The sequence below is a fragment of the Gadus morhua genome, chromosome 2, assembly GCF_902167405.1.
Source record: "Gadus morhua chromosome 2, gadMor3.0, whole genome shotgun sequence".
NCBI lineage: Eukaryota > Metazoa > Chordata > Actinopteri > Gadiformes > Gadidae > Gadus > Gadus morhua.
The window spans coordinates 10778603-10791102 of record NC_044049.1 but is presented as its reverse complement, the minus strand read 5'-3'; the positions used below and the strand labels follow the sequence as shown (position 1 = coordinate 10791102).

At 42.4% G+C, this 12500-nt stretch overlaps 2 protein-coding genes across 4 annotated transcripts in view; one reads left to right on the top strand and one right to left on the bottom strand.

The window, feature by feature from the left end:
* Positions 1-8701, top strand: part of baiap2l2a (BAR/IMD domain containing adaptor protein 2 like 2a) — a 13833-nt gene extending 5132 nt beyond the window's left edge. Inside the window, exons 8-15 of one of the 2 annotated variants that reach the window (XR_003974049.1) lie at positions 653-754; positions 2540-2609; positions 2852-3122; positions 3471-3539; positions 4279-4483; positions 6452-6492; positions 7274-8161; positions 8222-8701. Coding sequence is in view for 1 of the 2 variants with exons in the window: in XM_030342262.1 (XP_030198122.1) it covers positions 653-754; positions 2540-2609; positions 2852-3122; positions 3471-3539; positions 4279-4483; positions 6452-6492; positions 7274-7355 (840 nt within the window). In the remaining variant the exon portion in view is untranslated. Of the gene's footprint in view, positions 1-652; positions 755-2539; positions 2610-2851; positions 3123-3470; positions 3540-4278; positions 4484-6451; positions 6493-7273 lie in introns of both variants that reach the window. The other variant, XM_030342262.1, reaches the window with a different exon arrangement.
* Positions 8702-9003: 302 nt separating this feature from the next.
* The window catches only part of pvalb6 (parvalbumin 6), a 44161-nt gene continuing 40664 nt past the window's right edge, over positions 9004-12500 (bottom strand). For both annotated transcript variants that reach the window (XM_030342282.1, XM_030342271.1), the window contains exons 2-5: positions 12372-12437; positions 10618-10750; positions 10084-10193; positions 9004-9902 (exon numbers count right to left, since the gene is read on the bottom strand). In XM_030342282.1, the coding sequence (XP_030198142.1) occupies positions 9877-9902; positions 10084-10193; positions 10618-10750; positions 12372-12432 (330 nt within the window). In that variant the 5' untranslated portion in view covers positions 12433-12437 and the 3' untranslated portion in view covers positions 9004-9876. The remainder of the gene's footprint in view (positions 9903-10083; positions 10194-10617; positions 10751-12371; positions 12438-12500) is intronic.

Below are 12500 nucleotides of genomic sequence, written 5' to 3'. Positions count from 1 at the left end.
AGGTGTTGGGCTGTAAGCATCTCCGGTGTGCTGCGGTGATTCAATGCTTTCATTTATTTGACGTGACTCTTAATCATCACAGGGCGGTTCTGAAGTACTGAAGCATGAACAAACATTTGATGAAAAAACTGAAAATATTCAATAATGACCACAGAGACAGATTACCTCCCTGTTTAGTAATGAGCCTACACTCATATCTAATAAATATTTATGTTGTTTGTGTGTGCGTCTGTGAATGGTACATATGTACGTGTGTGTGGGCCTGTGTGTGTGTGTGTGTGTGTGTATGTGTGTGTGTGTGTGTGTGTGTGTGTGTGCGCATGTGTGTGTGTGTGTGTTAATTCGTACATAATGTACGTGTGTGTGTGTGTGTGTTTGTGTGTTTGTGTGTGTCTGTGGATGAGTTTGTGTGTGTGTGCATACGTACATATGTACATGTGTGTGTGTGTGTGTGTGTGTGTGTGTGTGCACGTGTGTGTGTTTGCACGTGTGTGTGTGTGCACGCGTGTGTGTGTGCATGTGTGTGTGTGTGCATGCGTGTGTGTATGCATGTGTGTGTGTGTGTGCATGTGTGTGTGTGTGCATGCGTGTGTGTATGCATGTGTGTGTGTTTGTGTGTGTGTCTGTGTGTGTGTGTGTGTGTGGGGGGAAGACGGGGGGTGTTTCCCAGCAGAGGCTGGAGGTGTGGAGAGAGGAGCTGAACGCCACCAGAGGACGGGAGGTCAGCGGAGGGTCCAGCAGAGCAGAACACCAGGTGGGTGGGGAGCAGACCCCGGAGGAGCACGTAGAGGGAAAGCTTATTAAATAGGATACACACTTCAACAAAAAACTATTTAAATTACTGATTTAAAAAAGGAAAATTTAAGTTTAAAAAGTATAGTTTGAGTTGAAAGTTTTCATTGAATAGGATGTTATATATAAATCTTAATTGAATTGAATAATTGAGGAATTCATAAGAGTAAAAGAGAAAAGAGTAGAATAGAAAACACATACATGTTGATATAATTGAGTTTACAGGAAGAACAGAAGAATATGAGAGAAGATGTAGAAAATAACAGATTTTAACAGAGGATACTAGAATATATTGGAACTGAACCTAAACACTAAAATCGCTTTAGTGTTGTATGTAATATCATGTTGTGATGTGTTGCTTGTATCTAGTTTTCCATTTTCTGTATGTGGTTACATGACATTCTCTGTCAACTGAGAAATGTGGTTTGCCAAACCAGCGATCGCATAACTCTGGGCATGTACACACAGTTATATGTAAACAAAAACATACCAGAATGTCAAAGGGTGGCATGTGTAGCTCGGCGGTCGTTGGCATTCAGTGAGGTTCCTGGAACCCCCAGCTGTAGACAACATCTGGCCGCTCGATGTGCCCCATCACTAGAATAGCAGGACGACATTCAGCTCCCGCAGCCCACTGTCCCTCAGTAATTACTGTCACGAGATTTGCGTGGATTAGCACTTTGTGTTGCCTCGCTGTGGGGGTTAGCATTATGATGGCAGTAGCCATGGAGTAATCCCCCAAGATCTGTATGTATGTGAGTGTGCGTGTGTGTGTGCGTGAGTGTTGGATTGTGTGTTAGTGCGTCCATGTGTGTGTCTGTGTGTGAGTGTGTGTGTGTGTGTGAGTGTGTGTCTGTGTGTGTGTGTGTGTGTGTGTGTGTGTGTGTTTGTGTGTTTGTGTGCATGTGTGTTCATATGTGTGAAGATATGATTGGTGGATCGGTTAATTAACAGACTCAGAACCTGACTGGTCAATTACTAAATCAATACATTTGTAATCTGCAATATCACCACTTCTTATTTCCTGTTGGTTCATGGTTATGTTGATTATATTAATTAGCTATTTTTCCAAGCTGGAACAAGGGTTCTTCTCCCTGGGGTGTGTTGTGTGTTGGTGGTACAGGCGTCTGTACAGTGATAACCTCCTTTGAATGCGGTCTCATCTCACGAACGCTGGTACGAGATGCTCCTAATAAGCAAATAATCTCCAAATAAAGAAAGGGAGGGACTTTCAGTTGCTTGGGTTTAGCTGCTAGAGGCGAGAGAGAGGGCGGGACTATCGGAAAAGAGATATCCGTTATTCCGACGTATCTTTTTTTCCAATGTAATAACTCGTATTATTCATGTATTATTCATGCCATTGTGGTTGTTCTCCTTATCATGCTGTTATTCTTCCCTCTCTGGGGACTATTAACTGCCGTTCACATCTCAAAGGTAGGAAAGTAATAGATTGGAAATTGCATCGCACTAGACCAGGATAACGCTTCTTCTGTTCTTCTGTTCCTGTTAAAACTTATATAGAATTTTATTCTATTTTTATTCTATTGTATTTTATTTATTTTCTAAACACAGAAAATACAGAGTATGTGCCACAAACATTTTACTGCATATCCGGTATGAGAATTGGACAAATAACAAAAAATCATAACCGTGCGCCAGCCTGGTAGTTATGAGGTGGATGTATTTTTGTCTTTACGTCTATACGTTCTGATTGGTTGAGCGGTGTTGCGCTCTATTGGTTGGACAGGTGAGCAGGAGGGAGGAGGAGAGGAGTCCGTACTCGGAGGTGCAGCAGCTCGGAAGAGTGCCCTCTAGAGGTGGGGGATTATATTACATCCTCGTAAAACTTATCTCACTTTTTCTATGAAAAAAAACCAACTGATTTCAAACATCTATTTATGCAATTAAAATACTTTTTTCTTTATGGTAAATTATGTAAAATCCAAATCCCCAGCCCAAAATGTAATTCTTTTTGGTACCTTTTTCAAAATCAATTAGCTCCACTCTGCATTCTAGCTCTTTCTCAAAATGTGATTAATTCCCCCCTCGTGTCTCCCAGCACCGTCTCCCTCATCGCTGCAGAGCCGCTCCAATTCCCTTGCGGATCTGACCGGGGACGGTCTGTTGGGCTTCGGAGGAGGTAGTACTGGCAACGGTGGTCGTAGTGGTAGTGGTGGAGGGAGGAGGAGGACCATGAAGGCCGTGGCAGCCCACCAAGCTGACCCATCCAAGCCAACCATCCTGGGCTTCCAGCGGGGGGAGTTGGTCACCGTGCTGGTCTCCCAGCCCAGGAACGGCTGGCTGTACGGACAGGCCCAAAACCCGTCTCGGTAAGAGGTGTTGGTGGTGCTGATGAACCCTGTGGTCTTTTATGGATGCGTACCAAGAAATGGAACTGCTTGGACGCTTCAGTTATCGCCTTCAGGTTAGGATATTGTTGCAGTAAGGTGGTTTGATTACCAACTGAAAGGATCACGTTTAGAACACCCAATGTCCACTGCCCACCACAGGCATCCACATCCACATCCACATCCACATCCACATCCACATCCACAACCACGTCCACGTCCTTGAGCAGGACGTCCAAATAGGAGACTCGTCTCGAAATACGGAAGGCTTCACAGCAAGTCGCTTAGTATATCTGTTGCTGTTGCTAACTTTCCTTCTCTCTCCGAGAGTCAGGGGTGGTTTCCAGCTGCTTTCGTGGAGGCCGTGGATGAACCCTCAAAAGCCCCCAGCAGCTACAGGTGAGTGGGACATCACCTAAAATAAAGAACCTGTTCAGGACCGGCCTGTGGATTTCTGTTATCCATCCTTACTGAATACAAGCCATCACAGGACTTTATCATCTGTTTACAGATATGTGCACTTTGACAATGGCAACGTTACACATTGATCCTTCCAAGTCTTTCCTGGAAGATCCCGAAGGATTTCCAGCAAAAGACTGCACTGGGTTACGATGAAAGCACTCCAAATATAAACCACAGAGTTAATATAGTGTAGCATCTTCTGCAAGCCATCCTTCGGTTTTTGTTATTTCCAAAAGACAAACGGTTTAAAAATAGGGTCAGCTTTTTATGGAGTCATGGAAATATATGTTGTACTATTTAAAATATCCGGGTGACCCATTTCTGAAAGGGACATAGTGAGGAATACTTGTAGTTCCAAAGATACAAAAAATATAAAACTCGGGGGGACATGCTGTCTACAATCTAAATGTTCACACTGGATTTAGTTATATCTTGCAATTAAGGAGCCAATCTAGTTTACTGATCACAATATGGAAGTTGTTAATAAACCACATTTTCTATTCTATGATTATATTTAGCCTTTGTGTATATGTGTTGCTTTGTATTTTTTGGTGTAACACTCTTTAAGCCCTTTCAAACTATAATTTTTAATCATTTACTTACTTGCATACTTATGAACTCACTTACTGATTAACAACAACCAACCCAAACCTCTGTGCTGATTGGTTGATTCCAGCGGCTCCAGCATGCGAAGCAGCAGCAGCATGAGTGACCTGTTGGACCAATCAGGAGGCAGAAGCGTGAGCCGTGGTGGAGGTCCAGCTCCTGCCCCACCCCCTCCCCCTCCCCCTCCCCCTCCCCCGCCTGCCCCATCGACAGAGACACGAGCCAGCACACACACCTCCCACAAGAAGCACCCTAACCCTGTCGCTGACAACAAGGTACAATCCCCCCCACCAAGATCCTTTCATAGACCATTGGATTGTTTAATTGATCAATCAAGTGATCCGATAACTGTCCTTCCGCCTAGTCCAGTGTTTTAAATTGTCTAGCCTTCGGATTAATCTGAGGATTTATTTGCACTATAATCAAATGATTATTGCTATGCTATTATGACACCTGGTCTAGTTTTGTTAATTCACTTGAATGCAATTTTAATCGGATTATTCAAGTCACATTATGCATAATTATGCAGACATGATAATCTACTTCATCCTTTTAGGCAGCATTAGCATGATTAGAATGTAACGCATCCAAACAACCAGCAAAGGGAAAAAAATATAATTATAACAGTCTTACGTGAATTTATATTGCATTATGTATATCACGATATCATTTAGTACCTCAAAATTGTAATACATATATCAAAATATATATATATATATATATTTTTTGTCTATGCTATTCGGGGCTTTTGTGGAGAGGACAGTGAAGACAGGGTTGATGAGAGTGGCAACTACACCGCTACAAAACTACGTAGCATGGGACCACAGATCGGAATCAAACCTGGTTCACCACAAGGCATATTGCCTTTGCGTGAGCTGCAAAATGGCATACAGTATTCACCTGGGTGGAGCTGGCCAGTTTCCCGTTTGTGTGATGAGGCCTAATGAATGTGATGTTCTGCCGCTGTGTCTGGTAGGGGTGTTGTGGCAAGGTGCTGTTCTCTATGACCCCCCACCCCGCCTTCTGGTGGACGCAGGGAGGGAGCTCCAGCTGCTAGCGCTGTAGGCTCACTGGGTGCTGTGTGACGTGTGTGTGTGTGTGTGTGTGTGTGTGTGTGTGTGTGTGTGTGTGTGTGTGTGTGTGTGTGTGTGTGTGTGTGTGTGTGTGTGTGTGTGTGTGTGTGTGCGCATGTCTGTAATGTGTGTTTTCATGTTTGTGTGTGTGCACATCTGTGTGTGCATGCTTGTTTGAGTGTATGCACTTGTTTTTCCACTTATGTGCGTATGTGTGGGTGAGTGAGTTGATGCACATCTGCATGTGTGTGCGGTGATGTCAGCTCATTGTCAAAATTACTTCAGAGAGGCACCGGTGCATGACGTGGCTTGCTGAACTCGCATGATGCACTTTTTCCCATCACCAGATGGTTTATTAGAGATGACAACAAACAACATATGCTGTATGTTGAAAACAAGAGATGTGTTAATGGTGTGCATTTAGTGTGGGGTGTTGTGTGTTTTTTTTCTCCATGGCTCTATGTTTGAACTGCTTGTATTACTTGTATCCATGCCTTGTTAAGCCGTCAGCACATTATGAGCTCTCAGCGCTAGCGTTGCCCATGTTTTCATATGGAGCCCAACCTAGCGTTGACCCCACCCTGGGCGGAGCAAAGCGCTCGGATTATCCATTTTACCGCAGTGATGCTCACAGTTAAAACAATCTAAACTTTGAACCCGGTTGGCGGTGCCCTCTCTAAATGCGTCCAATCAGATTACAGCTTCGTTTGACATTCCAAAACCAACTAAATCTAAACGACACCACCATTCTTCATTCCAAAGTCCACATTTTGTGAGGGCTATGAGCTCGCTTCATTCCGAAAACCCAGCCTTGTGTCCAGCGCTATGCTGGAGGGCTCATTATGGGGTTGACCTCTTTACCTGGCCTTTAAATGCTATGTGCTCTGAGAGGTTATGTTCAGTTGGATTCCCGATGACCACAACTTGCCTGTCGTCATCGTTGAGCAAACGGCCCTAACCCCAACTCACTCCATAGAAAATGTGTCTGCTCTGATCTGTTTACTGTAAGGTGCTTTGGATAAAAGCTCAAATTACTAAATAGTAGATAGTAGGTGATAGCATTTAAATGTCAGATGAGAACAAATTTGAGTCCCAGTAATAGCCATGGTAGCCTGCCTCATTGGGGCCAAACAATAATGTGTCTTTCCATTCCCATATCCTCCTATACAGCGAAGAGAGGAGCATGGGTCGAAACCAGAACTCTTCCCAAGGTAAGGGTCCAAACTCTGTTATGAAACCGTCATGCACATATATAAATATCTCTCTATATCTCTCCCTCTCTCTCTCTATATATATATATATATATATATATATATATATATATATATATATATATATATATACACATATACATATATACTGTATATACAAAATGGGACAGCAGAGACATTTCAGACAGTTCAATTTCAGGCTATTGCATTTATCTTCCAAGTGGAGGGTGGGGTGTTTTTTCTTTCAGTTGAAGTGTTCAATGAAACCATGAAATCATAAAGTGCAAACGGGGGACCGGTGTGTAAATGACGTTGGATTGCTTTCTATCACTTTTGAGGACCGGTGTCGTGGAGGAAAAGCCATTACAGCTGGCAGTCGTTTTGACAACAGTGGCTATTAATGTTTTTTACTCCCGACAAACACTTCAGACATGATTACTTTATTTATTTATTTTTATTCGGTGTTGGTGAGGTTCAAATTTCACCTCTTTCACCCTTTTCTAATATCCCTTTAGGGAATCAAACCACAATCCCTCGGGGTTTGTCCTCACATTGCCTATGTTATGTGATTCATCTCTGGGTCCTGTGTTGTTGGAAACACAAATTCAAACTTCTCCCCTCCCCCCTTTCACTAAATTCCATTTCATTGCATTATTTGGGATATTGGCCTTTTGCGTGTATTTTTTTTCTTATGAAGTAATTTTGGAAAAACAGACAAAATGTGTTTCACTGATAGTATACTGTATGTCTCGGCTGCTCATTTCTTCCTGTATTTGTGCAGGGGAACCAATCCGTTCGCTACGGTAAAGCTGAAGCCCACAACCACCAATGACAAGTCAAAGCCAAAACTTCACCGAAGATGAACTTCAATGATCAGCAGTAGCCTCTTAGCATGGCTACAATATAAATATTCACAATTAATATAGAGTTGTAGAGAGTGTTATACAAAAAATGACTGTGAAGTTCATGTATTTCAAGTATTTTCAACTGATTTCCAAGAACTTAATTGAAGCAGTTGCTTGTATTTGTGTATGTATGCATAGTCAATCAGTGGCTATAGGGCTTGTACATTGTGACGTCACATCGCAATTACCGCCTCCATTTTGGAAGCATAATATTGTTAACGGTAGTGTTTTGGTCATTGTTTATTAATTAATTTCTAAGTATTTTTCACGTGGTGTTCCTCATGTGAGATGTGGCAAAACAATCTGATTAGCTTCGGAAACAATATATTTATGTTTATTTTGGATTTTACATTACAACTCTCTTGAGTACTCTCGAAAGGTCAGAATATCGCCAACAAAATAATCCCATGATGCCTTCTGATGTACAAGCCCTATTGAAATTCAAAAGAATTAAAGCCAATTGAAAATAAACATGTCATTAGTTATGTCTATGATTTGTGTAAAATGTATATATATTATTAAGCTTAATTAAATAGGTAAAGTGTACATTGACATTTCACATACAACTCAGTTAAAAATCTGTAGGCTTAAATTAAGACGTTATTTTAACATCAAATAATAAAATCATGTTCTGCATGTATGCAAGATCTTATCTTACTGGCTCAGCAAGATAACGTTTTTTTGAGGGGAACATGTAGCATGCGTGAAGAATTATATTTAGTTGGTGCTTATCTCTTCTGTCCTAGCACCTCCATTGGCATAAGGTCTGTTAATGTGCCCAGGCAGTAGAATGGCCTACTAAAAGTAGAGCGGTCTTCCATAAGGTCTGTTAATGTGCCCAGGCAGTAGAATGGCCTACTAAAAGTAGAGCGGTCTTCCATAAGGTCTGTTAATGTGCCCAGGCAGTAGAATGGCCTACTAAAAGTAGAGCGGTCTTCCATAAGGTCTGTTAATGTGCCCAGGCAGTAGAATGGCCTACTAAAAGTAGAGCGGTCTTCCATCAAGGCTTGCCAGTATGGGTGCTCCCACTGGGGATACTTAACCTACATCAAACCTCAGTGTGAATTCTCTTTCAACTAATGGCTTGACAGTTTGCTTTTATTTGAATGGGCACTCACAGCTAATAATAATCTTTTTTCTCCATTTGAAAACTTTTATTAAGCTCCCTTAAGTTTAAATGAAATATTGATCAATAATAACGCTTGGATGATTCTCTTTTCTGCAATCATATCTTTCGACTTAGAAAATATGTTGAATAAATCCCAAAAGAAACAATGGTTAACAATAAATGTATATATCACTAATTAAATCTACAGTGTCATCATTTTTTATGTCCACACAGAGGCGTCTCTCACTGGTTCTGTCCTTCTTATCCAGACAGATCCTTACATTCTCCACATTTTAGGACTACTTTTGGAAACCACCTGCTGTCCATGACTAATGACCACTTCACCAGAGAGAGAAAGAGAGTGAAAGAGTGAGAGAAAGGCAAAGGGAGAAGGAGAAAGGTAAAATTATTGCAAGAATAAAGACAAGATAACTATAGTGATGAGATACAAATTGGTTAGCAAGAAAAAAGCAGAAATGAGGCGGCATTCTTGAGGCAATCATTTTAGAATATTTTTATTTTTGTTCTTTCACAGCTTGACCTCTTTCTTCTGGCGTGTTTTTGGCGTGTTGTACAATGATAGCTCATCTACCAGAGCGGGGAGAGGGATGGGGGAAGCGAGAGGGATGGAGCGAGAGATGCGATGCAATGAAGAGAGGTAAAAACCGCTAGCCGGTAGTGTAATACATACAGTATATCAGAAAGGGATGGGAGAGAGAGAGAAACATAGATCGTAAAGAGGGACAGAGAGAGAAGGAAAGAGAATTATAGAGGGGGATTGAGTGGGAGAAAGAGAAGGAGGGATAGTGTTTGCCCCAAGAAAGAGAAGAGGGGGGGGGGGGGGGCTCTTTCTGCTATAAGATGTTTGTTTTCTTCTCTTTGAAATATCTACACTGCAGTCTAAAATTCAATGTGTTGCTTATGGCCTCACAGGCAAATAGAATGGCTATACACAAGCAGAAACATACACATGTATATGTTTATCATATATATATGGTTTGTAGAAAAACAAGAACTAGGATGTTATGGGGACAGGTATGTTTCAGGGGCGGGGGGGGGGGGGGGGGGGGGGGGGGGGGTTCGAGGGTGTACAAGAGATGGGGATAATGGTGTGTGTGTTTGTGTGTATACTTAAAAGGATTAATTCGGCAAGCGTGTGTTTGTATCGGTGTGTGTTTGAGTGTGTGTGTTTCTGTGTGTGTCCGCGTGTGTAAGTAGGGATTGGGTTGTGTGTGTGTGTATCTGCGTGGGTGAAGGGAGGGGGGTTATTTACGGGTGGGGGTAAGGGGTGGCAAGCGTCAGAGTTTGGCGGTCGTGAGGGAACGCGGTTGCGGTTGGCAGAGCGCTGGTCAGTCGGGTTGGACCGGGCTTCTACTCCTTCACCAGGGCAGTGAACTCTGATGGAGGGGAGAGACGGAACACACACAGATAGAGAAGCACACCGTCATTGTCGGTCACAGAGCCCTGACCGAAGCTAGATACTGTTGTATAAAGTTCTACTTTATCTTCTCCACTCTCATCCTCCCCTCCCCCCTTCTCTTCTCATCTCCTCCATCCACCATAGTTCAGGACCCTCACCCTCCACGCCTATTTTGCCATCTCCGTCCTTGTCGGCGGCATTGAGGAAGGCTTTGGTCTCCTGGTCTGTCAGGTCCCGCCCACTGGAGGAGAAACCCTTCAGCATGAACCTGGTGAACACAACGGAAGGAAGATGTCACTTCCTGAGAGCAGGCATGCGTGTGTGTGTGTGTGTGTGTGTGATTGCTGAAGTTTGTTCTGTAATACTCAGTTAGCCTATGTGTGTCTGTGTGTGTTAGTGAATGAGTGAGTAAGTGATTAATTAGTGTCTGTGTGTGTACGTTTGTTAGAGTGTGTGTGTGTGAGTGTGTTAGTTAATTAGTTAGTTAATTTGTGTCTGTGTGTCTTAGTCAGTTTGTGTGTGGGTGTGTGTGTGTGCGTTAGTTAATCAGTTAGTTAATTAGTGTCTGTGTGTGTTAGTACGTTTGTGTGTGTGTGTGTGTGTGTGTGTATGGGTTAGTTCTTCAGTGTGTTTGAGTTAGTCTGTGTGTGTGTGTTTGTAAAGTACATGTGTGTGTATTCAGTATATCTCACTTGAGCTCCTCCTCCTCTATAAATCCGCTGTTGTCGGCATCCAGCACCAGGAAGGCCTTCTTCACCTCTTCTGCTGACAGCGCCTTCAGACCAACCACCTCAAAGAACTTCTTATGGTCGAAGGAGTCCGCCGCTAACACACACACACACACACACACACACACACACACACACACACACACACACACACACACACACACACACACACACACACACACACACACACACACACACACACACAGACACACACACACACACAGATATGGAACACGTAAGTATACCAACAACGTGAGTCTTCTTTATTTCACGGACATCCATCAAATAGAGCACTTGTAAATAATATCTTTAAATGGTGATAAAAGAAAATAAAAACTGCAAATACAGTGCGTGCACAAAAGTCAATTTAGTATAGACTGCAGGAGTCTGGATTACGGCAAATGGGGATGAGCTCCAACTACAGCAATCCGAATGAGAAGCATACCGTACACTTATAAGCTACAGAGAGGCTCAAAGTAAATTAATAAAAACAGTGCTGGTCTTGGTATGTTGACCATATGTCTGGAGCATCTCTCAGTTTGAAGAGATAGGATGCGCTTTTTATATGGAACCCTGCGCTGCCCACCTTGTTCAGACAGAGTTGACCTACCAAAGCTATGGTCAGTTACTCTCTCCATTTCTTTAAACAAAGACAACACGATCACAGTAAAATTCCACCACGCCTACCACTAAGCTTAAGGGTGAAAGCACAGATTTTATCTACCTACGCTGTATTCAGGCTTAGCTCTAGCCAGCAGATTTCTAGTTAACACTAATGGTGATAATATTTTTTGCGGAGTTAGCATGTAGACCTCTCTCATGTGAATGGTCTCATTATACCGTAGCAGAACATCCAACAGATCTCATGTGTGCTGGGGCTTCAACAGCATTTAAGCCGAAGTAAAAAGTCAGCAGGTTTCAACATCCTTTCCGCGGTCTCGGACGGCCCTGCCTGATTGCTGTGAGCTTTGTGTGGACACCTCTGACGGAGCGTGTAAGGACGTACGAAGGCGAGGAGGGAGACAGGGACCTCGGAGACAATGAAGGGCTACTCATTTATTTTAGCAGTGCAGATTTAAATCGATCATGTACGGTGCTGGATTGAAAATGATGTCTGTTCTTTTCAGGGTGACAAAACGATTCAGTATGTAAATTAAGGTATATTTGCGTTGTCTCTCTGCCTTTCTCTCTCTTTATAGTCTTTCATGTCTTTAAATGAATGTCCTTTTAATGTATTTTTAATGGGATTTATTCCTTATGGAAAGCAATATAAATGGCTTTGGGTATGAATTGGCTGCTACAACATTGTTTTTATTTCCCTCACACTTTTGGTTTCTTATTTTAATTTTGATATAGTTGATCATGAACAGCTTCCATGTTCATGCCTGTGTCAAAAGAGGATACTTAGAAGAAATTACAATTTAGTGTAGACTGCAGGAGCTTGGAATGCTGCAAGTGGGGCTGAGCTACAGCATCCGAATGAGAAGCAAACTGTACATTTCTAAGTTATGAAGAGGCTAAAAGTGAATCAATAAAAATAGTGCTAGTCTTGGTATGTTTGACCATATGTCTGGAGCATCTTTCAGTTTTAGATGAGAGCATTATTTTCTTAGCATAACATATAACAGTCAAATAATTGAATATGCTCCGTGTCAAACCTCTTTGATTAATTACTTGAATAAATCATTGATAAATACATCGTGAATTTAGCAGCTTACCTGCGAACGCATTCAGGGCCTTCTTGATGTCATCAGCACTGAGGATGCTAGTCATTGCCATTTTTTCTGCAGAAGGGGGTGTGGGTATAGGAAATCAAAGTGGAGAGAGGGAGAGAAGGATTAAGCAGG